Below are 27190 nucleotides of genomic sequence, written 5' to 3' on the forward strand. Positions count from 1 at the left end.
AAATTGTAACTTGGGGGTAAACTTCTCTCAAGGATGTCAGTCGATATCATTACTACTTCAATGGCGTTAATTGTGTCAATATTGACTGGACTTCGCAATAGTACCTAACTAGGTACATATTATGTATTTTAGAATTATCACTTCACGGGATTTATTGCAACAATATCTATTTTAACGGTAAATAAAATATTTACCCTCCCGTGAAGTGATAATTCTACAGTAAAAATGCAACATAATAGTTTAAAATATTATATTATGTATTTGGTTTAAATTATACCTACGGTAGAGGTGGGCGCCGATATAAAATTGGTCGGCGGCGGCGCGCCGACTTTTTGACCTCGGCGGCGGCGGCGTCGGCGGCGTGACCTTGTTTGACCTTTGTTCATTAGGTTTTTTTTTTTAATTCTGCTTTTTTAGTATCTGTCGTCAAGACTAATCAGGTGATTTGCAGTTAGTTGGGGTTTGAGCCACTAGAGCAGTGGTTTACCCTAGTAAATTAGCTCTCTTGATCATAGATACTTTGATATTTGGATAGCGGGTTTGGCTGAGATCAGGTTCTCGTGTATTTCCTAAAGGTGAGCGTACCAATGCAAATGTGCCTATAAAAGTACCCTTAACATGTATTTTTGAGCTCTTTGGAGGCACATAGTTAATGTTGGATTGCTGACTGTCGGTGGAATATTATATTCAGTTCTGTTTTATTTATATTTATGGTCTTTCCATGTCATCCTACGGTCCAGGATTTTAATGCAGGTTAATGGCAGCAATGTGTCGAGGTCTAGATGGCTTACATAGCCGATCTTCGGGCGCACCAGCGCCGCTAAGACAGCTAAGTCGAAGTGGTCACCATGACCGAAATCGGTCGGATGAATCATCATCATCAGTAGGAATCAAAGGCATGCATAGCTGCAAGTCTCGGATCAAGTCCAATGCTTGATCTTATTTTTTTGATTGAATTGTGGATTTTTTGGATTATCCGTGTCAATGGGTTTAAATAAACCGGCTTGTCATGTAGCAAAGGTCTGAGATTTTTCTTGTCAGTTCGCACTCATGTAGTATTACCGGACCTAATAAGCGGAGAAGATGTACTTTGTTGCCTTCCAGAGGTTGTGGTTTCCATTTGCATTCCGAGACATATTTGCCAATCTCTGTGTGAGTAATTCGCTTAAAGTATGGTCCAATAGTCTGGATTATCTGCCAGACGAAGGCGGGGATTTTTTTCTTGACAGCAAGAGGGACCGGCGCCTCTCGCGATTAATTATTTACTAGACCAAGCAGTAACTTGAATAATGTACTTGATTAACTATTAATATAGTTAGTATTAAGTTATTCAATCAATTTATTAGTATATCAACGGCATTAAGTTCGCCTTGTGTACCAATTTATATGGCATTAAAGAATAAACATTATAGTTAGTTCTTCTGTTATATGGTTTACTGATGAGTCAAAAATGGGCCCTAATGTAGGTTTTGGCGTGTATGGAGAGCAGCCGAAGCTTAGGCTATCTCAAAGCCTGGGTAAATTTGCCTCTATCTTTCAGGCAGAAGTCTACGCCATTATTGAATGTGCAGAAGCTAGCCTGCGAAAAAAATATGCCAACCACATAGGTAATTTACATTAACTCAGATAGTCAGGCCGCGCTGATGGCCTTAAACTCCAACTTAATCACCTCAAAGTTGGTAGAAAACTGCATGAGTCGACTGAATATCCTAGGAAAACGTAACAGAGTAACGCTGAGATGGGTTCCAGGTCACGCGGGAGTCGTGGACAATGAAAATGCCGACGAACTGGCCAGGGCGGGAGCGGAGGGAACACAATATGGTCCAGAACCCTTTTGTGGCATTCCCAAAATTCTCGCTAGAATGACCCTGGAGAACATCTATTTAAATAAATCCTTTACAGCATGGTCAGACACGCCAGGATTTACTCATTCCAAACTTCTAAGAAAAGCCTATGACCGAAAATGCTCTAAGCAGATCATAGGACTGAGTAGGATCAAAATGCGCATCTTAGTTCGAGCCTTCACTGGACACTGCAGCTTAAACAAGCACTTGTCCACTATGGGACTGTCCGAATCAAGAACGTGTAGGATGTGCTAAGAGGCAGATGAAACGCCACTACACATTTTTACGGACTGCGGACCTTTGATGCGCAAGCAGAGCTTACACCAGGTGTAAGCAAACACATCCTAATCCCACAAGATGTAAAACATATTATTATCGCTCCCCAAAAGATACTGCAATTCCTAATGGATGCAGGACTCGGAGGCGAACTGTAAGGAAAATAGCGGCGATCACAATAGATCGGTACCGGTCGCAGTGATACTAGGACTTTATTGAACTAGAATAGCCGCTCAACTCTATAAAAAAAATAGTTCTTCTGCGTTTGAAACACAAATTAGTACAGTATAGGAGAGGAATAAATTGCAAATAGTTGGTACAGTATCAGTATCGGCGCGCCGACAGCTGGTCGTCGGCGGCGGCGGCGTGAAAAAATTCGCGGCGGCGGCGGCGCGCCGGCGTGGCGCCCACCTCTAACCTACGGTGATAATAATATAACACGAGGGAAAGTGAGGTATTACTAAATTCGACTTAAAGACCCTTAATTTCATTGAATATAGGTATTTACTACAGTAAATTCGACGCTAATTACTCAGTAATAGTAAGAATTATCGACTTAAACTAATTTCGTGTGTAGTAGGTACACGAGTAGGGCTTGCAATATCGGATAGTTTTCAACTCCGGAACTGATTTCCGATATTGGGCACTCAACTCCGGAATTCCGGTTCTAGTTCCGGAGTTGGTTAAAAAAAGAAAGCGCTTCCCGACAAACACGTATACGTATGTGGCCTCCACTTTAGAACCTTGCCCCATCGGCCGTCTGTTCTACGTACTATGTGCCCTGCCCATTGCCACTTTAGCTTGGTAATCCGATCGCTATATGTCAGGCAACTTAAGTTCCTTTACGAATCTCCTCATTTCTGGTTCGATCTCGAAAAGAAACACCGAGCATAGCTCTCTCCATACCATGGTGTGCAACTTTGAGCTTATTATAAGGCCTTATAGTAAGAGGCCACGTTTCCGAACCGTGTGTCATCACTACTGGTAACACACACTGATTGTAGACTTTCGTCTTTAGGCACTGAAGTGTTTTGGTCGAAAATATGTGATGTAGTTTCCCGAACGCTGCCCAGCCGAGTTGAATTCGACGTATTATTACATCACCCTGCCTCACAGCTCGCTGCAGAGTAATCGCAGAGGAATNTTCATTTTCTTTTTTGAATGTACGTAATGACTGGACTAAGTGTGAAGCATATACAGGGTGGAAACGATAAGTGATCTCACTCGATTATTTCTAAACTATACAAGATATCAAAAAAACTAGTTACTGTTCCTGAAAGTGCTTCATGTGCTCTATCAAACGGTACCAATAATAGATTAAAGAATAAACTGGATCTAGCCGAAAATTCAATGTTTCCGGCTTCCATACATTACACAGGTACAGCCTCATAATATTAAAAACTACAAAAGATATCGTATAACTGGTTACTGATTCTAAAAATTCTATCCAATAGTATTAATATTAAGTTCCAGAATAAACTGGATCTATCTAAAAATCAATGTTTCCATCTTCCATACATTTAGTTATCACAGATCTTATAGCAAATAAAGCCTAAAACTAATGTTTTCCATAAATAATTTTAATTAAGAATGCAATTTACGAGTTTATTTTAAGTTTAAAAAAATGCACTTCTAATATTGAGTGGTTGGCCTTGGCATACATTTAGTATGGAAGCTGGAAACATTGAATTTTCGGATAGATCCCGTTTATTCTGTAACCTGTTATTGGTACCATTTGAAAGAGCTCGTGAAGCACTTTCAGGATCAGTAACCAATTTTTCGATATCTGGTATAGTTTAGAAACAATCGAGTGAGATCACTTATTGTTACCACCCTGTATAGTCAACAGCAAAAGTCGATGGTCAAAATCAGAAATTAAATACTACGACGTTCACGTTAGAGTTCTGTAGCATTGAAGTGATTTTAAAGTAGATTATAAATATACCTAAGAATAGCAATTTATTGACATCACATAGTGCGGACACGGATTGTGATCATCAACTTTGGTTGTTGTCTGTACCTACCCAGTGTGGTAACATGGTTGATCATAGCAGTTTCAAGTTAAAGTTACGTTCTGACTTTTGATGTTTGTTGACTTGTACCTCTACTTACCTATCATGGTAGAGAAGATTGTCGTGTGTTCTTAGGCTGAGTTGCACCACCTAACTTTGACCGTGACTATAACGATAACCGGTGCTTTTGTATGGAGTTTGAAAGATTTTTGACTTTTGTCAAAGTAAAAGTAAGATGGTGCAACCCAGCCTTACTGTCCTTAGCGCTCTGTCAACGCCAGATGACGGGATCCATACAATCGTAAATATCTAGATTTATTGATATTTTCATTGATTTGATTGAAAGAAGATTTGTGGGTTTTCCTCGTTCCAGTCTGTGACATATCCGAGCCTATGGATGCTTTCTTTGTAAGAATTTGAAAGATGTAATTTACTATTTGATTTCTATAACAGCTTTACGATAAAGTTACTCACTATATTAAGCCTTAATTCGGCCATTTGGTGTAGTGGTTCGTAGAAGGACTCCTATGCTGGAGGTCGCGGGTTATTCCACACAGTACAAACATTTATGTGCATGAACATTAATTTATTTGTTTGTATTGGTCTGGGTGTTTTCCATCTATATAACAATGTATGTATTTACAAAAAAAGTGCATATTTAAGTATTTTTATTTCCGTTTTCTAGTACCCATAGCACAAGCTTGTTCAGTATGGCGTAGTGTAAAAATGTTCAAGGATATTCTTTCTTTCTTATTTATTTAATTACCTAATTAATTAAATGTCTTCAGTAAAGTATGGAGCGTTGTATGTAGCAGTATTTTTGTTTGTTGTCTTTTGTAAATAATTTTTGGTTTGATGTCAAATACATGCTGATATTTTAGAGCGAATGATGATATAACAAAAAATAATTTGCAAAATTCTCTCTATGTTTAAAAACCTACCTATTTAATAGGTACTCGTAAGTACTACGTACTAGTATTGGGGAAAGGTACAGCTACAATAAAACAATAATATTTTTTTTGTGGATTTATTTGGCTTTCCATTGGTACAGTGTTGTGCGGCGGACCTAGTGCCGGCCTTTAAGGCAGTAGATAAGTAGGTAGGTAACTAAATTTTAACTTGATTTTTCTGTCAAGTTGGTGGGCGGGGCTTGTCACTTGACACGTTTTGACAAGCAGTTTCATAGTAAACAAGAGCTTGACGTTTGTAATTAAGTTAAAATGTAGTTACGATGCAATTTGATCACTTAAAATGAAGTTAAAATTTAGTCAAGTACTTAACTACTTTACGTGTAAATCTGCCTTTTGGCCTAGGATGCGCGTCACGATAAGTTCGCTGATAAGAGAAGATAAGATTTTACGCGATAAGGGACCATTCATTTGTTACGTTAGACGATTTAGGGGGGGAGGGGCTCGACCATGTCTTATTTTTTCTTACAAGGGGGTGGGAGGGAGTCTCGATAGTTTTTACGTAAGATCACAAAAATGTGTGAGTTACACTTATATTTTGAAAAAGCGCGGCTACCCGCACTGCGCCTGCCGGGAATTCCCCGCTTGTGTACTAGTCGTCAAACGTGTACCTATATTTTTTGTCCTTTAGATTCTTACGTAATAAATAATAAACAGGGGGTGGGGGAGGGGGTCGGCCTATTCTTATTTTTTCTTATAATGGGAGGGGGTCAAAAGCTAGCGAAAATAGTCTTACGTAATAAATGAAAGGCGCCTAAGCCACATTTTGACGTGTGAAATCATCGTAAGGATTTTATCACGGCACGCATCCTACCTAGCCCGGTTAATCGGAATCCGGGTGACATGGTAATGGTCTTTAAATCTCATCTTTTAATCTATTACTAATGCAGTCTACACACCAAACCCACCGACAGGAGCCGTCAACTTTTTTGTCAGCGGGTTAGTCGGCGTATTCACATCTCATTCAAATTAGAAAACTTGCTGAGTTGCTCCAACTATTTTAACCGTGACTATAACCATAGCTGGTGTTTTAGTATGGAGTTTGATATGACGTTTGATCTAGTTAAAGTAAGATGGTGCAGCCCAGCCAGAGGCCCGCGCCCATTTCTACCAAGGCGGAGCGGAGCGGAGATGTGTTTCCTTTCATAGACAGCATAGACTGATAGCTGACAGCTACGCATAGCTCACACGATTGCTCCTGGCAAGCTGGCAGGTTATTTCCTCCACCGCATATCTCCTGATCTCCTCTTCTCTCCGCTCCGCTCCGCCTTAATGTAAACCGGGCGTCAGTGGCGCGACGTCGGTGGGTTTGGTATGTACAGTCCTTAAGCTTTATATAGCAGCTTATAAATGCGATTAATATGTGTTACTTTAACGATTACATTGGATGAGAAGTAAAAGATTAAAGATTAACAAAAAAGGTCACAGGTGTCACATAATCCAGCCATTTGCAACAAAGTACAGTTTACAATAACAAACGTAACATCTTATTGGCAGTAAACAAACTTTAATGGATCCCAAGCAACTAAAAAGTTATTTTTCCAGAACTTTAAACAATCTGATGTGCCAGATTTACATTTTAAAATGTCTTTTGACTTGAATTAAAGGACATGGGGATATCCTAGCACTCAATGTCTCGTGTATGTACTAACAATGCGATGGGCATCGCTTCAACATTCCAATTCTCTTCTTTGTATAATCTCTAAATCTATTATTTACAAATAAACAAAACGCTTCACTAACTAGGAGACTGAATTATTTAGGGGAGACCGAAATGAGTTGTAACAAAAGAGAGTTGTGACATTGACGATTTTTTGGAACATATTAACTACTAGCGAGCTCGTAACAGTGCGGGTTTTTAGTTCAATTCTCGAGCTAACAAATACGCGCTGTTGCGAGCTCGCTGATAATGTATATCTATATATATAATAATAGATGATGAAAGTCTACAATGTCACAACTCTCCTCGGTCTCCCCTACTTGACCAGAACCAAACTGCAGGAGCTGGTTGAGGCCTGTTGAACGCTCAAGACGGCCTAATCGTTAACCAAATGACATAAATTTTATTTTTCCTAATTTTACCTTATTTATTTTTAGATTGGCTTCAACAGTCTTATATATTTTTGGTCACTACTACTTAAATTAAATTCAACTTAATATAAAATCTTTCAAGGCTTCTAATTCATAGGATGGCATCCGAACTACTAATATCATAGATTACATCTTTCAACACCAGACAATGAGTGTGTACTCACTAATGAGTCTTAAGTGCAATTAATTGAAATTATTACTGCTGGGCTTAACAAAATGTAGGAATGTTGAGTATATTTTTATACTAGAGTTATTTATTACATATTATGACTTTGAAAAGGGTCCGATTCCACTAAAACTTGTTAAATAAATGATGATGTTTAAGCTGGTTGCAGGCTGAAAACTTAGTTACGAGTATGTTACAGCTAAATTGTGAGGTAAACCGAACAAGAAATAAATTTCTTGAACTTACACCAAAAACTAAGCTATAGATCAGTCAGTGCAAACGGGACGAGGGGTAGGCAAGAGGGGGTAGGCATAGCTTAACTCGTAGCTATACAGAACTTAGCTTCGTGTATTTACTTAAATCACTTATAAGTTTGCATAGTTTGTATGCACACAACTATTCTACGTCACGAAGTCCAATTAGCTTAGCTCTCGGTCTGCAACCAGCAATTAAGGTGGACTTTCAAGAGTTGCGACCAATCGCAGTTGCGCGCGATCTTTCTCAAGCGTCTCTATCAGCGTCAAATAATGCGTATTTCGTATCACCCAAAGTGGCCAAAAAGTTGACGACACTATCTTCTTCCATTGTATCAAAGATGTGTGATTGCGAACTTTTTGACAATTTTGGGTGTCACGAACTATTTGGCCTAGCAGTATAGCATAGTAGAATCAAACAATGGTATAGACGAGTACCTATGATCGTGTAAGCGACACTTCAGTAGTCAGTAATTGTCACTGCGACTGTAGCACGCAACTCTACCTTTAAGGTCAGGCGCTAGGTCTGGCTGGAGACACGACTTTGGATCAAATTTTATTGGCCAACAACTTTTTTATGTGTGATATTTAACAAATTTTCGTGGATTCGGACCTTTTAGAAGACTTACACCTAATTACTATTTCTTCGTGCGCATTATATGCATCAAAATTTAATATTACTATTTTAAACTTTATTATAACTATTTAGTGTGAAATAGTACAGTAAGAGTATTAATAACACAAATAATTAATTGGTTAAAGATAGAACTAAGAGCTAGACAAGAAATAAATAAATATAACCTAAGTCAATATTCACAAAAGAAAAAATAATATACAGTCACCCTGTGAGATGGGAATGAGAAAATATTTCAAATCATAATCATTTTGTTTACAAAATATCATAAGAAAGTTATAAAACTGTTGAAAAAGAGGTTTCAATTCATGAAATTAAACGTAGGTAATGAAAGAGGATAGGATAGACGGCACTGAAGTTATATGTCAGCCGTGATATTGAATAAACATTGATTATACGAACTACTACAACATTCAGATTCTTAAATATCCTGTAAATATACGATAAAACACAAACCCTTTATCCATAAAAACTTAAAAACTGCTTTACCTTCGGCGGCAATAGAATCTGGCAATTTTGTAAATAAAGCATCAGCGAACATTCGGCAAACAAAGACTGAACTGTCCCGGTACTCTCTACATTACTTTACTTTTCAGTCAAAGATACGCTCACGCAAATAGCCGGAGTAGGTAGTTTGGTATAATGTGATTCGGCTTTATTTGTTAGCAAGATTGCCGGCTTCTACTGGCGCGGACTGTAAAACACTGCATTCTCGCTTTTCCTCATCCACGAAATCTTCATTTAGCAGACAGTGGCCGAGCATTTCGAGTGCATCACCGAGTGTGGTAAACTAGAGAGGATCGACCTCTTGCACTGCAGATCGAATACTTAAGTAGATATTTACTTATTCGCATGATGATGATAATACCCGAGCTGTTATTAGCTGAAATGCTGTTTTAAATTTTCATGAATAACGGGGCACATTGATTAAATGTAATATCCATTAAACATCAAATTGAAACTACTGTTACTTACTGCTATAATAATAACCGTCTATCCGCAAATGAACAAAATTACTAGTTATCTTTGGTATAATTCAGAAATAAAATCTAATATCTTCAATAATAAGCGCTACAGTTTAAATATTTTAAAATTTGTCAGCGCACAACATACAAGACGCACGGCAAAACTCGCAAAACTGAATCGTTGAGTCATTCAATTTAAAAGAACTTCGACTGAAATCGTGAGATCAAAAATGTGAGTGAGCAAATCTAAAATATACCTACTAACGTATAATAATTATGAGTAAGTAATAGTACGAAACTGAAAAAGGAAATCGGATAGTTCCATGCGACTTCTATGTCGTGCGTAACGCGGTCTCCCCCGTCATGACAAACGCGACGTCACGGTATGGCATATGCGCCAGGAGCGGGGAATGTTATTGGTTTCATTACGCTAGTCAGTTGGTCATATCGCGTTGTGTCGCGTCCTGTAGCGTTTGTCACTGACGCTGGTAGGACACCGCGTTAGCGCGCGAGGCGCTTAGGCGCAGCCACGCCGGCGAGACAAGCGCATCTCGCTGGTGGCCACGGCGATCCATTCGTTGCGAGCCGAGTCGAACCAAGTCAGGCCGAGCGTGTACTTGCCGTTGATGTTCACGTGCTGGCAGTGGGAGAACCACCATCCGCCCTCGTAGTTGCTGGCGCAGTGCGTGTTCGAGATGTCACGGTCGCGGTCGATGGCAGAGAATTCCATGTGGTTCTGGTACTCAAAAGCGTCGCTGGCATTCCCCTTGAAGCCACTCACGTTCAAAACATAGCCAGAGTCAGCGCTGCCGACGGAGAATTGGTCGTACTCGGCATACCACACGCCTCCGTAGATGTCGGTCATGTCAATCCTCATCGAAGTGCAGTTGTCGGCGGTCAGCAGATGCATGGTTTCCAGACCGAGCCAGTATTCCGAAGCGGGGTTTCCAAATCCGTGGACGTACTCGGCGAACTTCCTGTTGAACTCGATGGAGCCGTTGTAACGGCGCTGGAGGAGGGTGGAGCCGTCGGCGCACCAGGTGTCGAGGGGCTTGTTGCCGGGGTGGATCAGGTAGGTGCCGGGGGGGCCGGACACGCTGGAGCAGTCGCGGGGCAGCTGGTTCACAAGGTCTTCATACTCACGTTCCACAGGTTGCAGTTCCTTCACCTCACCCATTAACTCCGGAAGAGAGATCGTTTCGGTCCCATTGATCTCGTTGTTAGCCTCGCTCTGTAACAAAAGAAAAAATAATTTATCATTTAAATCCAAAGCATATCATAATTCTAATATTTACGCGCTCATTAAAAAGTAAATCAGCCTCGTTGCGACGAAATATCTCTATTTCCCGTACGGATTTCGATTACATTTTGATTGTGGACAAAGCTGTTTCAATTTCCATTTGCCAACTCCTAACATTGAAGTTGCGCGTGTATGTTAACAAGGGTTCATAAAATGCAAATAGGCAAGTTCGTTCCGTTGGCATTAACTAATACGTGACTGGAAAACGTAAATACCCACTTTTACCTTTTTACTCGTTAGCGATAAACATGGTTTTCGGTGCTTTTGTAGTCAAAGCTTACATTGCACTCTAGTTCACTGACTTGTGTACATAACTACCTACGTAACAAAATTAAATTACACGAGAATCAAATTGCCTTAGGAAACTAATCTAGCGGGAATGTGCCTCACTTTTGTTTTCATTTCATATTTATTACTACTGAAAGTTACCTTCAAAATGTGATCGTTCAGGCGATAGAAATGTTGCTTGGAGCTGGTCTCGAGCTTGCAGATAGTATCATTCATGGTCTTGATCAGGACGCGGTCAGTCTCGGCGCGGTCGATGGCGTTGCTCACGCTCACAGCGATCGCCTTCACCGATTGGCGCAGGTTCTCCTGGTCCTCCCTCAGGTAGGAAGACGCGGCATTCAGCTAGGAATAAAAAGACATGTTAGTTTTTAAAGTAACAAAACCAATCAACGAGTAGCAATAGGCATTACTGGTTTGCTTAACCAGCTAATCGATTCAAAAACTTACTTGAGCGAAGTTCACGTCAAGCTTGGAGATCTCTTTGCGGAATTCTGGGATGGTCTTGTCGGCCTTGTTCTCAATGCTCTCAACGTCTTCACGCAGCTCCAGCATTGAGGCGTGAATCTTGTCGAAGTCGGATACCTTCTCCGTGTTCTTGCTCACGTCGGTGCGGATGTTCTTGGTCTCCACTTCAAGGTAATCCACTTTGGCGGTTATGAGGTTCCAGTTGGGCTCTTCGAAACGGTCCATGCGACGTTCCACGTCCAGGATCTGGGTCTGGAGATTCTGTTGTAACACCTCCATCTGGTTCTGAGCGCGAGCCAGGCGAGATATTTGGGAATGTACCATTTTGTTGTGGCGCAGCTTGTGCACGCAGTCGGACCTCATGGGGCCATGTTGGCCCGCGAGCACATCGTTGTAACTTTCGTTGCTGTACTCTTCCATTCGGTTCAGTTTTGTCTGTAACAATAACACAGGTTGATTATGTTATCTCTAATTAATTATCCTTATGTTTATTACTACTATTGCGTTACAAACGAGATAATTGCTGTCCTCTTACTAGACGATAGAGTCAAGTTTCTCAAACCTAATTAATTAACAGAGGTTTGTAATGAACGTTTTCGTCATATGATTTCCAATGTACTAAGATGTGCTTATATTATAAGGACAAACGCGCGCGTCTTAAAACAAAATGTGGTAGGTAGGTATTGCATATTTAATCATCGCATTCAAAATTATTTTAAGAGGCTTCTCTAGCATTGAGCATTTCTACAACCTACACATAATTTTATTTTTGTACCATTCACTCTAATACTCTTTAATAGGCCTTTAATTTATTTATTACTTTTCTATTTCAGGCTATTGATGACGGCAATCGTAACCTTTTTTTGTAGTTTGAAATAGGGTAAATGTATAGGGTGCTAGAGTCGCTTATGTCGCTAATCGCGCAGCGGAGCGGGAAAGGTACAAAGGGACCGCGGAAGACACCGCCGGCTGCAGTGTGTGTGGTTGAATAATTCAAGTTCAGCCGAGCTCAAGCGCATTGGCGAGCGACAACCTACGGACATAAACGGCTATTGAGGCTTACTGTTTGCTCTCGTGTCTCTATCAACTACACTGCAAACACAAAGGGAATCAAAAAGATTAAAAGAGACTGATAAACTATTCATTTCTGATGAAAACTGTTTAGAGAAACTCTAAGAAACATTTTTAAATCTATTATAAACTTTAAAAGAAATCGTTAAGACCAAAGTAGCCCGGCGTCCTACAAAATCAATTTCAATCATCAACTTTGTACAATTATAGCATTAAACTTGATAATTTATGCAAAATGTATCCTCTGTCTGAAGACGAATTATCAAAATTGGACAATAGGGTATAACAGACCCCGCGGCTGAAAGGGCGAGTTAATAAAATAATAAATATAGCTCCAGATCGGCAGCCGCCTGTAAGTGTACCGAATGAATGTTGAATGAAGCGGGAATAGACCTTCGCAAACATTATTCGTTCTTGATCCTACACCGTAAGTAGGTACTTAGTCTGTGGATCGCCAACTTAAACATTTGGCCAAATCAAAGATTGATGGATATATCTAAATAATTTTCCAATCTTAATTTTTAATTGTTACTGTTGATGCAAGCGATCCGGATAATCTATTAATGTTAAAAATATGTTTGTGGTAAAATATTTCCGTCTTAATTTCCTACGAATTTGTCACATTAATCTCGATAATTTAATAGGGGCGCTAATTGGAGGTTAATTAATATCTACGTATATCCTCTGATTAAAATTATTTCCTGCTCATCCGCTATTATGCGTAAACTGTGGCGAAAGCTCGCGTTCTTTGCAAAGTTGAGTCTAACTTTTGCTAACTTGCATCCTATTTTAATCTTCTACGCCGTCGGTTACTTTGAAGACTACATTACTGCAATTCCAAGTCGTTCTAAATAGTAAATAGGTACGAGTATTCGCAGTTGCAAAATAAGGTGTACATTGTACAACATTTTTTTGGGCTTCCCATTTTTCCAACTTTTCGTTTAGTGTGCTTCCACCGACGGGCTCTATTCAGCGTCATTGAATCAGAATAACAAAACAAAGAACAAGCGAAACTTTTATTTGCGAAATCGTGTTGTTTTGAAATAAGCACGAGCATTTGTTACAAGCATTGTTAAAGATGTTTCTCCCAAGTCCCAATCTAATTTTGCAGCCCACGAAAAATGTGCGATGAAAAATTCAGGAAGGACAGGAGTGCTCAGGTGCTTCGCGTAAGGGATTGTAAGGGGCGCTTACAAAGGTGAAGGCAGCATGCTAATGTTGATTTAGCTGGAGAATATTCATACTCGCTATAACATGGCTTGGGAGCAAATCTGTGGGACACACTGCCGAGATATGTCACACTGAATACCGTCAGTCTGTGGACTGGAAATTCGTTTCTGCTCCGTTTGGCGCGAACTTATTTACGTTGGAATTAGACACAAACCTCACTATCCTATTCAAATAATGTTCAGAACGACGTACCTACGTGTGTTCTGATTTGAGACATTTGGCTGTCTAGCAATTCTAGTCCGATGCTCCGTTTACGTGAGATTGCAATTCGTAATGCATAGTCTAGAACATACGTAATAAATTATGTATTCATTTAGAACTTGTAAACTAATGTAATAATAACATTGATTCAGAGCTAAGAAGTATTATATATGGAATAGGAACATGTTAATTATGTAATATACACAAATTAGGTACCTACAAAATAATGAGCTAATGAAACTCAACAGGTTGTATTCTAAGAATTTTCTACTAATTAAAATTAATCTGCCCTACTCTAAACCGTATTTAGTTCGAGTTAGTAATTAACGTTTACATTTTGCTACAACTAAATTCATTGTCATTTTGTCAAGCAAATAGTGGCTGTTCAAATATTAAAGTCCCGAGTGACCTTTCATGAGTCGCCCCTGAATCTGTATGACAAGGATTTTCAAACTTTTGACTGCACGAACCCCTGTTAAGGTTTTCAGGTGACAGTGAACCCTTTAACTAACTGATTAAAACCTCCCAAAAATATTGACTATTGAAGATAATAAGGTTTTAATTTCAATAAAAGGTACTAATATGGTACTAATTGATGCTATTGCTGATGGTGTGGTAGTTTCTTGTCGAAAATAAAGTCAATTTTAGGAGTAATTTTGGACAATTTTAATTGTGTCACCTAAACAAGATTTACCTAAATGTATTTTTTTTATCCACAACGAGGAAGCTTTTGGCCTGTATCTCACCTGATAGTAAGTGATGATCAGGCCGAAGGTGGAAGCGAGTTTCACCCGGAATCCTCAATCACGGAGGAACTGGCTATCTTACCTCTTACTGCCGGAACACAACAATACTGTTAACATTGTTGCTATGGCGACAGACTTAGGTAAGATGGTGGTAGCTAGCCAGGCGTACTTAGAACTAGCCCTACCACCAAAAATCTTGTCGCGAGCCCTTAGGGGTTCGCGTACCCCACTTTGAGAACCCTGCTGTATGACATTGTGCGGCTTGCTGCGGGTGAGAAGCAATTTATGAAGCTTCACCACAACAATGTGGAGACAGATGACACGTCGGAGTAGTTTGTTCACGCCAGACATGCTGTGGGATGGCCATCTGCGCGTCTATTTATTTTAATTTAGTCGAATAACTCGAAATCGATTCTGATTACCTAGAATCGACTCAAAATCATTTGTGAAGTATCATATCTTTTAAAGATATTGTTAATGTAGGTAAGTATTCAATATCCATGAAAAATTAAAGTTGTGAAGAATGTTTTTTAATGAGGTAGGTACTAAGACTGATAACTTTTCCGATAGAACTGAGACTGTTTACAAATTGTTTCAAGTTTTAGAATCACAAGAAGATTTTAAAATTAATGTTCGTGATTTAATAATTTACATAGGTAATTTGTTTTTTTTTTTATTACGTATTTTAAAATACTTTTGAAAGAAGGATTTGTAAATTAATTCCATCGATAATCACAAAATTGTTCAAAAGTAACAATAAAGAAAGATGAAGTATCTACTACCTGAATTCCTGAGACTCAATTTTCCTCAAAAATCTTTCAGTGTTATTTTTTGACAAAGTTTCAATAAACTCCGTTTGTTATCATAAAATGGTTTGATCGTTTACAGTTTGTTTGGAACAGTTGCTGTATCCGTCAGTCAGTAAGATACATATAATTGACACAAACAAAAGAAACTAGTATGCAGAAGGCAAAGTACTTAATGCTCGCGTTGTCCATTAGTGTCGACACGGGACTACAGCATTTATGTCCTATAAGTGCTTTATTTTCTTACACTTAAAGGAAACCGCGGAGATAATTTCCCTTGAGGCTAGCGGTGTCCAAGTTTTAGAGGGAACTAGCGGAAAACACTTTTATAAAAGTGAGTTGGCTTCGCCTTAGAGGAGAATTGTGTACTTACGAGAAAGTATACCACTCCCCTGATTTGATCTAGCTACTTCGCAACTAGTGAAAGTTTAATAATAGCAATTTACTTCGTTCTAGTTACGTTGTTTGAAAAATATCCTTTTACCTATACTAATATGGTTTCAAATATTTTAAAATTGGATTTATACCATGGATTATTATATTTTTTTATGAGATACAACAAGATTTTAATAACATATCCATGATTACGAACATGTACACATTTTCTTTGGATTTTATAACACACACTTTTGTAATAAATATGTATGGTTTATTGTTAAGTGAGAGTGTTTCCTTTTAAATACACAGACGTATATTATTATGCGTTTCAATTACACTGTATCAATATTGTTTGTTTTTTGCAATTTGATCATTAATCGACATCATAATTTTAGCCATAGGACGTCCACTGCTGAACATAAAGGTCTTACCCAATGATTTCAATGTTGATCGATTGGTATTTTGGATCATTATTATCGTTTAAATTAAGCATTTATCTAAAAGCTTGCACGTGTCGTACGCAGTGGAAGAAGCGGTTTGTAACAGACCAGGTGTGTCGGCGGCCATATGCAACTCGATGGACAACAGGACGTAATATTTTGCACATTATTCAGCACACATGGGACTGAGCAGGTGGCCAGTTACATCGTTAGCTCAGAATACATTAACTAATAATATTATCTTGTTTTAATTCTCTATAGTAAGAGGATAAACAACGACAGTGTTACATTTTTTCTATAATTGGCGACAAAAATATTGAACTGCTTACTTGTTATTAGTGTGTAAGATAATATTTACCATTAATTGTCCCTTAGCCAATTACAGACAGTAACGCGATCTCCAGTAATAACATTCGCAGGGGTTAGTTATACTTGCTGGGCTCAGTATTAGAGAATACGCCTGCAGGGGAGGCTTTGATGTCTAGTTTTTTTTAATTAGAAGCGCTAGGCAGACGGCTGCGCTTCAGAGCCTACGGCTGTCTGTTATATCGCCAACGGCACTACTACTAACTAAAAAGGCAATAATTATATATTTAAATATTTCAATCTACAAATCACCCAGAGAGAGCATACGTTTTGCACTTATATTTTCTTTAAAAGCTGATAATTGCTGAAAAATCGCACCTATTCCAAGTTCATAAGATGCCACAGAGCCCACGTACACGCGTGGGCTCAAAGAAGATTAAAGGATGGCCTAGTTTCCTTTTGGTTTGATTATAATCATTTTGGTTTATAATAAAGTCGTAAGATATACGAGTTCGTCAACTTCATCCTTACTTTTCAACAAAGTTTTTACAGTAGGGTTTCATTATTTCTTCAGAATCATTTCTCTATCTGATAATAATATATTTTGATCAAATCTTTATTAGGAACATACACAATAACGCTAAAATAATAAACCGTTAAGGTACCTACCATACTAACACTGATATGGGTAGAGAACATCTTACAATTTGCCCATTCACGACTGTCTCTATTTATACTATTATCTAAGGCATATTATTTCGCTAAGTGAGTGTACAGTCTTCCACACAAAACTAAACACTGAAACGTCTTGTGTAATTGGAACTGGTGCTATTTTTCATTAACTACTCGTACATGCGTGTGTTGACCACTGTACATAAGTTGAATAATATTAATCAAGTAAATGCTTTCCTTAGAAACGTGCTCGTGTCGTGTTAATAAGTTATTAATAACACATTTATTTTTAAGTTATCGTGTTCGAAACATATATTTGGGCTTTACAAGGAGACGCTGTTTATCATATAGAAAGTTAATTAAAATTAAAATTATAAAAGGCGTGGTAATTGAAACCGATTTCAAGTTGTTTCCTAAACAATTTATACTTATTTTAAGTCTTAGAAGCTAACGATTATTATTTTTCTTCCGTTGGCATTATTTGTGTCCAGTTAGGTATTTTCATTTGGCTGACATGGCTACATTACGGAAACTAAAAATTCGACTAGATCAATCATCATAAAATAAAACTTTTCCTTTAAAATATGATGTTATTGGTCATTTCGTAAGTCACTAAATTACAAAAATATCTCATATTAGATTATTCCTACACGTGTACTACCAGAATAAACTGCTCTCACTGCCCCATGTCAAAACCCGCCCCATATTCAACTAAAACACGAATATAGTTATAAGTGTGTTGGGAGAACCGCTGACCTGTTTAAGTAAAGAAAGTTACGTGAGAAGGCCACACTATTCCCTCGATAGGGGTACATTTTATCCCCGGAATATGCACGATTCCTGAGGGACCACTAAGTACTAAGCATATCTGTAACGGGAAAGGCTAGTGTTAACTAAGAAATTGGGGCTAAAGTATTTTCTGCCCTTATAGAGCTTCTAAAACTTTTTTATTCGACTTTAAATATTCAATACCTTGCGTAGATCCCATTTCAGATTACAGATATGGATGAAAAATAACAATCCTTATAATTTTTTTAAAATTTTACATGTTGCTCAGAGCGATCGGAATATCCAATGTACCTAAACTGTTTTTTTTTTAAACAATAAACGTTAAAAAATCGATGCCCACTGAATATTTTTTGTAGCGGCGCAAAAACAAACTTTAATAAACAGATCAATAACATTTTTTAGTTCAGCAAACTAATCGATGTTCGTAAAATTGCCGTTCATTTTGCACTGGTATAGCATAATTGCAATTATTATAGCTAATTAATGAACGACGTTGGTCATTATCTTAGGGGCCATCCATAAAGTACGTCACACGAATTTCATGATATTTTGACCCCCCAGTAGTCAATACCCCGGGCTCCGGCGGGCGCAAGAAGAACTCCCTGGTGTCGGCGGCGGAGCGCCCGCTGTCGGCGCACGAGCTGCCCGCGCAGAGCCCCACCGCGCTGGAGGTAAACACACATGTAGGACTTGACAACTACTATTTATTTCTTTTGGGTGTGCGGGTGTTTATTGGAAATTGGTTGAATAACGTAAATCAAACAGCGACTAAGCCCGGTCTCCGAGCACGTAGAATTTTGTCCAATGACCCCAAGCTACCCATCCTTATCGCTCGCGCGTAATTATGTTGCTGNTGTCACGAAACTTAGAACCCCTCCCACCCCTTGTCACACCATGTCACACTTTGTCAACCCCCTCCCCCCCTCTTTACGTGTGACGTACTTTATGGATGACCCCTTATTACATCACGTGTCAGTTATTTAGGTGGATTTTGTCGAACATCTGCTATGGAATGAAGGATTTATTCTCTTGGATCTAAGGGACAAGGATTATGTCGATTAGTCTTAAGATCATCCCTTCTTTAAAAGCTTGCTATACCAATCGCTATGTTAACAGTAAGATAAGATAGTCGGTCCCAATATTTGATCAGATAAGTTCTACCTAATAAGATATTTGACATTACTTTCGTATCTTCCTAAAAAATAACATTATCGTAGCCCATTTATTTTATAAGTATGAAAATTTTTCATATTAAAACGTGTAACGGGCCAGTCTAAGCGACCTGGGACAGGCAAATAATGGTGATTAGTGGTAAATAGGGTCTTGTTACTGAACACGGCGTGCGACATTGTACAAATTGTAAAATATTTTTAGGCAGGTAATCTTTTGAAATGGAAATATGGACGTTGACCCTGTGTGGTACTTTTGTATTTTTAAGACACATTATGTGATACGCGTCCGGTCACCAGGACTAAAGTTTAAGCTACAAAATGCTTGATTTTATTTTTAAGTTTTTTGAGGTTCGTTTCATTTATTTTTCCGGGCTTTGGGAGCCAGTCAGTCGTTGTCAATGGGCCAGATTCGAGGGCTCGTCCGGTCGGTCCTTTGTGGGAATGCAAAACAAAAATGGCACCAGCAAACTGCTATTATACGGCCTTCAATGACGCGGAAGCGGGACCAGTTCGCTACCACTTTTTGAGTCATCAACACAGCAGCTGCAGGTTATTTTTAATATTCAGACAGCTATAGCAACCAGCTATACCAATTTGCACACATTATTTCAACATGTGGCACGATATTTGACTTAAACTCTTTTCTACTTTATTGCGTTTACATACGAAAAACCTGGTGAAAATCTCGTCCTCCTTATTGGATATGTAAGTAATTTTATTTTCCATTTAATGTAAAACAAAAGAACGGAGCAAATTTGATTGGTAGGTAATATTTCACTACTGCTTTGTTATGTGCTCGTATTTTGAAATATTGCTCTCACATTTTCCTCGGCCGGGCTTTTAGTAGATATTATTAGATATAGATAAGCCGATATAAAAAACATACGACATACATAATCAAGATTGAGATGATATGGAAATGTAAGCCATATTACGCGTTTTACTTAAAGATATTTTCCTTATTTACCCATAAGTTTACCCTTATGCCTAATTTTTAGATTACACCTTTATTACGGCTCAATCATAAATATTTATTAAGATAAATTTTGATGTGTACGAAAGCTTTATTACATTTACTTCCATAGGTACTTGTTTTTCTTTTGTTTTATTAAATACTAGCGGCCGCCCGCGACTTCGTACGCGTGGATCCCGTTTTACCCCCTTCATCTATCTTACGCGGTTTAGATTTTTTCATACAATTTTTTTTCCCGCTAACTCCCGTTCCCGTGGAAATTTTGCAATATCCTGTTGTAACTAAGCTTTAAGTGTACTATGGTACCTGCATGCCAAATTTCAAGCGTCTAACTTAAGCGGTTTAGATTTTTCATACAAAAAGATTTTCCCGCTAATTCCCGTTCCCGTGGGAATTCCTAAGTATACTATAACCTGTCCAGGAGTATGAAGAATAATTGTACCAAGTTTCGTTAAAATCTGTCCAGTAGTTTTTGTTTCTATAAGGAACATACAGACGGACAGACAAAAATTTTACTGATTGCATTTTTGGCATCAGTATCGATCACTAATCACCCCCTGGTAGTTATTTTGAAAATATATTTCATGTACAGAATTGACCTCTCTACAGATTTATTATAAGTATACAGGATGGAAACGTTAAGTGATCTCACGCGATTATTTCTAAACTATACAATCGAAAAACTGATTATTGATTCTGAAAGTGCTTCACAAGCTCTTTCAAACGGTACCAATAATAGGTTAAATAATAAACTGGATCTATCCGAAAATTCAATGTTTCCAGCTCCCATACATTTAGTAAAACCACAAAATATTAAAAACTATACAAGATATTAAAAAACTGGTTACTGATCCTGAAAGTGCTTCACGAGCTCTATCCAACGATACCAATAATATGTTACAAAATAAACTGGATCCATCCGAAAATTCAATGTTTCCAGCTTCCATACATTTAGTACAGCCACAGTCATGGCACTCAAGTTTTATAGCAAGTAAAGATAAATTATAGCAAGTAAAGCCTAAAACCAATGTTTTCCATGAATGATTTTAAATAGGAATGCAATTTACGAGTTCATTTTAAGTGTTTATTATTTAATAAAAAAAATAATACTTCTAATATTGTTTGGCTGGCATACATTTAATATGGAGGCTCAAAACACTTAATTTTCGGATAGATCCAGTTAATTCTGTAACCTATTATTGGTACCGTTGGATAGAGCTCGTGAAGCACTTTCAAGATCAGTAACCAGTTATCCGATATCTTGTATAGTTTAGAAATAATCGAATGAGATCACTTAACGTTTCCACCCTGTAGATATAGATAGATGATAAAATCATTTCGGCTCACCCACAGTTTCGATATCCATAATCTTGCTTGCTAGGTACTTACACAATATCTGCATTCGTCTTAGGCCCGATTCGACTGAATTTTTATCCGAGAATAACATTTAACACAACACACATTGACAGTTTCAGAATGGGAAATATGTATATTTTACTCTTGTTTGGTCGAATCCACCCTTAGAGTAAAAATATTAATCTCAGAATAAATTGTCAGTTATTCGACATTTTGACATATTTCCCATACTGAAACTGACAATGTGCCAGTTATACCAGGAGTTATTTTCGGATACAAGTTTGGTTGAATTGGGCCTTAAAGTCTCACGCTAGTCTCGAGTTAACCAAATCTCTCTCAGAAAAACGTTGATCCTTAATGAAGTATCAGATTTCGCGGAGCGCGCGGTGTGGTCCCGACTTGCACCACGGCTGGGACCGCCCGGGATATTCGCCGGTTCCCACAGCATCGGTACTACATTATTTAAGGCCCGTATTACGAAACGAAACACAAAATACGGTGCTATCTTAAGAGTGTTTACGCGAAGCGCGGCGTTTCAAGGGGCATCGTTGGAAATGATTCGCGCGCGGCGTTTTTTAATAGTTTTCAAATGTTTATAGCGAAACAATAACAATGAATTATTATATATCGTTTTAAAGTAAATATTTTAAAGAAGATGTTATTTTATTATATTAAGCTATTTTTATGTTGAATTAAAGAAGAATAATGGTGTTAAAATCACTTTGATTTTTGGGTATTTCGCGTTCTTTTAATTTGTGATTTCTTATTGTAAAATGCTTAAATCTAAGAATTTTCTCAATTAACTATTTGCCTAAGGACCTATGCTATAGGATATAAATGTTTGTTATATCGTTTTCATAGTATTTTTATAAAAATTTCAGCTTGTAAACTGACGCTAAAGTGGAAATTTGAAAACCTGTGTGGACTTATCTTGATAGAATTCTTAAATACTATACTAATCGAAATATTTTCTCAACTAACTATTTAGACGACGAAATTGCCTAATTATTCATGCCTATAACGTATTTGTAATGTAACTGGTTAATGATTGTAACGGGTTGAAAAAGTACTGTTTTTGGGCCAAACGGCGTAAACGCTCTTAAGAGGCTGACTTGAGCTAACTGGCTCAACTTGTAGTTTTAATCCATGTCTCCTAAAAAGGCTAATTTTGAAAAATGGATACAATGCAAGCTGGCGGGAAGTTCCAATATTTAAGAAACCTTTTTATGCCTTTTTTCTTTTCTTTGCGTTTAAATTGGTAATAGGTATCGTATTTTTGTAAAAAGCTGCTTTAGATTTGAAAAACACAGAGAACCCAAAGAAATGCAAATAAATAAAATATGGAAAGAAGTTTTAACGTTTTAATTTCGTATTCCATTTTGAGCGTGGTTTCGTAATACGATCTGAAAGACTCACAACTGTCGATGTTACTGAGAGACCGCTGCATTTAAATAAACTAAGTATAATATGTAAAGTACTATGTAGGTTATCCATCTTTACCCACGCTTTGTTTAAATCATCTCTGTGCGTGTTTTTCAAGATTCGTGTTGTCATATAAAATTCATTGATTAATACTTAGCGTTTATTGAAAAATATAATATGAAATATTTATAATCTATTAAGCCACGCGATAATATTGAATAGTATAATTAATGATACTATTAATAAACAGAAATACTCAAAGGTAGTCTCTTGTTTAATAGTTAATATGAAATATTTATAGATAAGTACGCGTCAATATTGAATTTTGAGTGAGTGAGTATAGAAATACTCAAAGGTAATCTCTCAAAAAACACACTTAATATTAATTAAAACTTATTCCATTTCGACTAAAACACGTGAGTAACTTGGAAAAATCAATCACACGTAAAACGGCACGGTGTACAATTACCATTTCACATGATTGGTCGCGCTTTTAAAGCTGCGGGATGCTAACCACTAATGATGCAAGCCGAAAGCTTTAATTAAGATGATCAATTAGTACTTTAAATAAATCTATATTTAATCCGCCCTTCAGCGGCCAAACTGTAGCAGTCTATATTTAGCAGTGCTCCTAAGAAAGCTGTTACGTTCTAAATTCGGCGTATATTTTTTGTTTACTTTAATTTTTTGTTCTAGAAATCAGTTTATTTAAAAACTTAGGTAATTGGAATAATGGCATTTTAATTAGATACGCTGCAAAATACACTGTCTCTCAGATTTAAATATTATCAGACAAGAAAAGCAAAAAACGAACCAAAGTAAAATGGGACAGAAATTATAGAGCTTTGATGTCGCCCACCCATTATGTCATCAAACTGGCAAAAATGACGAAACGGGCAACGGCACTCGTCCCAAACCATTGTAGCAGTCATTTGTTGAGCTGAAGGTCCACATATTATGTGTCTAAATATTTATTTTCACATCATACAATGACCACAAAATACACTATTCATGTGGATCTGATAAGTATAATCACCTCTACCAAAGAATTTATTGATTTATCTAAGTATCGGTATAGTTAGCTTCGTGGTTTAAACACGTTAGGTTCTACCAAGGAATCTATACTATCTAATAAAATTATGGATCATTAAAAATAATATCCAAGTAGTTTTCTCTGTTTGATGACGTATATAAGTGGATAGACATTTGGTTTTGTTTGCCAGATAAAGATATTTTAACGAATTCGTAGCGGCGATCGACAAATAGATATGTTTACCTTCAATCCATCGCTGAAATTTAACTCGTGTGGTCAAACAAAATCGAACAAAATGGTGTTGGCACTTTTACAATTCAAATGCATTGCTAACAACTCGAATTGAAAATTTTCCCCTGTCAGTAGGCATTTGTTTTTGTTTTCAAACCCGTTGACAGCTTCATATGGAAAACGCTTTTCTTGTCTTTCAATTTTGCAAATCTCGTAACTTAGTCCAGTCATTAAAGCATTATAGATGGAAATCCGTGGAACACAATTTCTGACCTGGGGACTTTATTTAGACTAGTTAGGAGGTGAACATAGCAAAAGTCCCCGCCCTTAGCCCTTGAGCCGGCGGGAAGAGGGGGGTTTAAAGGTACCACTTTTCGGTTTTTCGCTTAATCCTCGAAAACTATGCGTCCTAGTGACATGACTACTATGAACCAAATAAAGCTTATTGAATTTGCTACAAGTGAGATGGTCAAGTTTTTCTATATCTTGTATAGTTTTCGCGACATCTGCTCGAAAAGGTCTGTAATATTGGAAATTTTATTTCTGTCTTACATGTTCCCATCAGGAGAAAATCGACTAAATCAGCATTGAGCTAATATTCTAGACCTGCGGGAGCATGTTAAGCCTAGTTCCAGGGAGGGGACTGCACCGTGCGTTTATTTAGACTAACCACTTGAACGTCAATTCCTAAAAAACCGTTTGAGGTATATTTATGAAATTTGAAGCTGATGTTTATCTTGCAGGTCTTAACACATGAGCCAAATTTGAAGTGTTAATGCACAGTACTTTTTGAGTGATGAGGAGTCAAAAGTGGCTCCAAGTGGTTCGTCTAAATATACGCACGGTGCAGTCCCTTACCTGGAATTAGGCTTAACATGCTCCAGCTTGTCTAGAATGTTTGCTCAATGTTGATTTAGTCGATTTTCTACTGTTAGGAACATGTAAGACAAAAATAAAATTTCCAATATTACAGACCTTCTAGAGCAGATGCCGCGAAAACTATACAAGATATAGAAAAACTTGACTCTCTCATCTGTAGCAAGTTGAATAAGCTTTTTTTGGTTCATAGTAGTCATGTCACTAGGACGCATAGTTTTCGAGGATTAAGCGAAAAACCGAAAAGTGATACCTTTAAACCCCCCTCTCCCCGCCGGCTCAAAGGCTAAGGGCGGGGACTTTTGCTATGTTCACCTCCTAACTAGTCTAAATAAAGTCCCGAGGTCAGAAATTGTGTTCCACGGATTTCTCTCTACACCGTCGTTAAAGCATTCATTGACTGGACTAACTACGAGGGAAATTCGAAATTCTAGCTACCCAAAAGTGCATATTATTATAATTTTAATTAAGTATGCAACAGTTCATTCTAAATAACCTAGTCGTATCTAACCGAGTTCCTAAAGGACCATAAAATTGGAACAAAATGTTTACTTGAAATCAAATTACTTACGTAGATTATATTCATAAGATAACGATTTAAGTACTTTAGATAGATAACTGGAATTTAGGACATTTCCTGTTAATATTTATCTGGTAGTTAGTTACCTGCCCGATTACAATGTTTGCTAACGAATACCGTCCGTATATTGTGCGGATATTAAATTCAATATTCGATAATTTTCATTTCCAGCTGGATCATGTTATTATTTTAAACACAGCGGCAACAACATTAATTTAGTAAATGAACCACTAAACTATCCGGAACAACACTAATTAATAATAAATAAATAAATAATAATAATAAATAAATAAATATCCTTAGACATTTTACACTGCGCTTCTAGTCCCAAACTAAGCAAAGCTTGTACTATGGGTACTAGATAACGGATATAAACATACTTAAATACTTTTTTTTTTTTTGTAAATACATACTTATTATACATAGAAAACACCCAGTCCAATACAAACAAATATGTTCATGCACACAACTGTTTGTACTGTGCGGGAATCGAACCCGCTACCTCCGGAATAGTAGTCCGTTTCGAACCACTACACCAAACGGCCGACGTTTGGCGTTTAATTTTCAATCAAGTTGTGGTAATTTTCAATCAAGTTGTGGTAATTTTCAATCAAGTTGTGGTAATTTTCAATCAAGTTGTGGATATAATTTTTATATTTGACCATGATAATAATAATGTTTGGTTATACTAATAATTGGCCTAGGACGTAAATTGCAGTGTTCATAGCGTCACGCTTATGAATCCTTGAGAAATTAAAACGATATTCTAAATACAAAGCATATTGACCGGTAAAAAGTCGCAGGCGCAACGGTCGGCGACGGTTACGTCCAGCGAGCGTGAAGGGACTACATCTGTTTTTTGTCTCCTGCTATTTGATATTCAACCTTAACACACAGTTATTATGTCGCAAGATGAATTTAGCAGCCACTTTAATATATTTTCAACGGACTTGATAACTAGATTTTTCTGTAATCTGAGTTAAAAAGGTTATTAACTATTTATTAATTACGATACAAAAATAAATAGTCAACGTAGCTGCGGTAAGCGGTAACGAATGAGTGACCAATAAAAAGCACTAACCTTAAAGTTAGCTTATACCTAACGCTAAGTTTCAACTGAATATTGGTCTAAAATAATACTTATCACAAAAAAAATACATACAGTCGAGCATAGAACCTCCTTTTTTATTGAAGTCAGTTAATATTTTTTTTTCATCAAAATTAGGTAAGTAAGAATATTCAATTCAAAGACAAAGCCTGAAAATCTTAAAGACGGATCTTTAAGTTCGTCGATCGCATCGCTCACATTTCTCATCCAGTTAAGTAGTCAATTAACCAACTGGTTCATAGTTCATTACCTTGGTCATCTGCAGGTGTAATCTGTACGTGGGAACTAGATATTTGCTAAAAATACCCAGCACTAAGCTCATTTTTAGGGTCCTGTACTTCAAAAGAAAAAACCCTTAAAGAATTAGGTACTTTGTTGTCCGTCAGTCTGTTAAGCAAGACCTTTAATCTCAAAAACGCGTAAAGGTATCGAGTTGGAATTAAAACCATACACTCTAGTCTAAGTCTCTGTGAACAAAATCAAACTTGTCGAATACTTGCAAAAGGAAGTCAAACTTTTTTATTAAAGAAGCAGTAC

General features: G+C 37.5%; 1 protein-coding gene across 2 annotated transcripts in view; it reads right to left on the minus strand.

Annotated features, from left to right (window-relative positions):
* Positions 1 to 8368: 8368 nt before the first annotated feature.
* sca (scabrous) overlaps positions 8369 to 27190 on the minus strand; it is a 35678-nt gene continuing 16856 nt past the window's right edge. For both annotated transcript variants that reach the window (XM_028321839.1, XM_028321838.1), the window contains exons 4-6: positions 11246 to 11698; positions 10940 to 11140; positions 8369 to 10441 (exon numbers count right to left, since the gene is read on the minus strand). In XM_028321839.1, the coding sequence (XP_028177640.1) occupies positions 9728 to 10441; positions 10940 to 11140; positions 11246 to 11698 (1368 nt within the window). In that variant the 3' untranslated portion in view covers positions 8369 to 9727. The remainder of the gene's footprint in view (positions 10442 to 10939; positions 11141 to 11245; positions 11699 to 27190) is intronic.

The sequence above is a fragment of the Ostrinia furnacalis genome, unplaced genomic scaffold (genome assembly GCF_004193835.3).
Source record: "Ostrinia furnacalis isolate ACB-3 unplaced genomic scaffold, ASM419383v2 OfSCF7582, whole genome shotgun sequence".
NCBI lineage: Eukaryota > Metazoa > Arthropoda > Insecta > Lepidoptera > Crambidae > Ostrinia > Ostrinia furnacalis.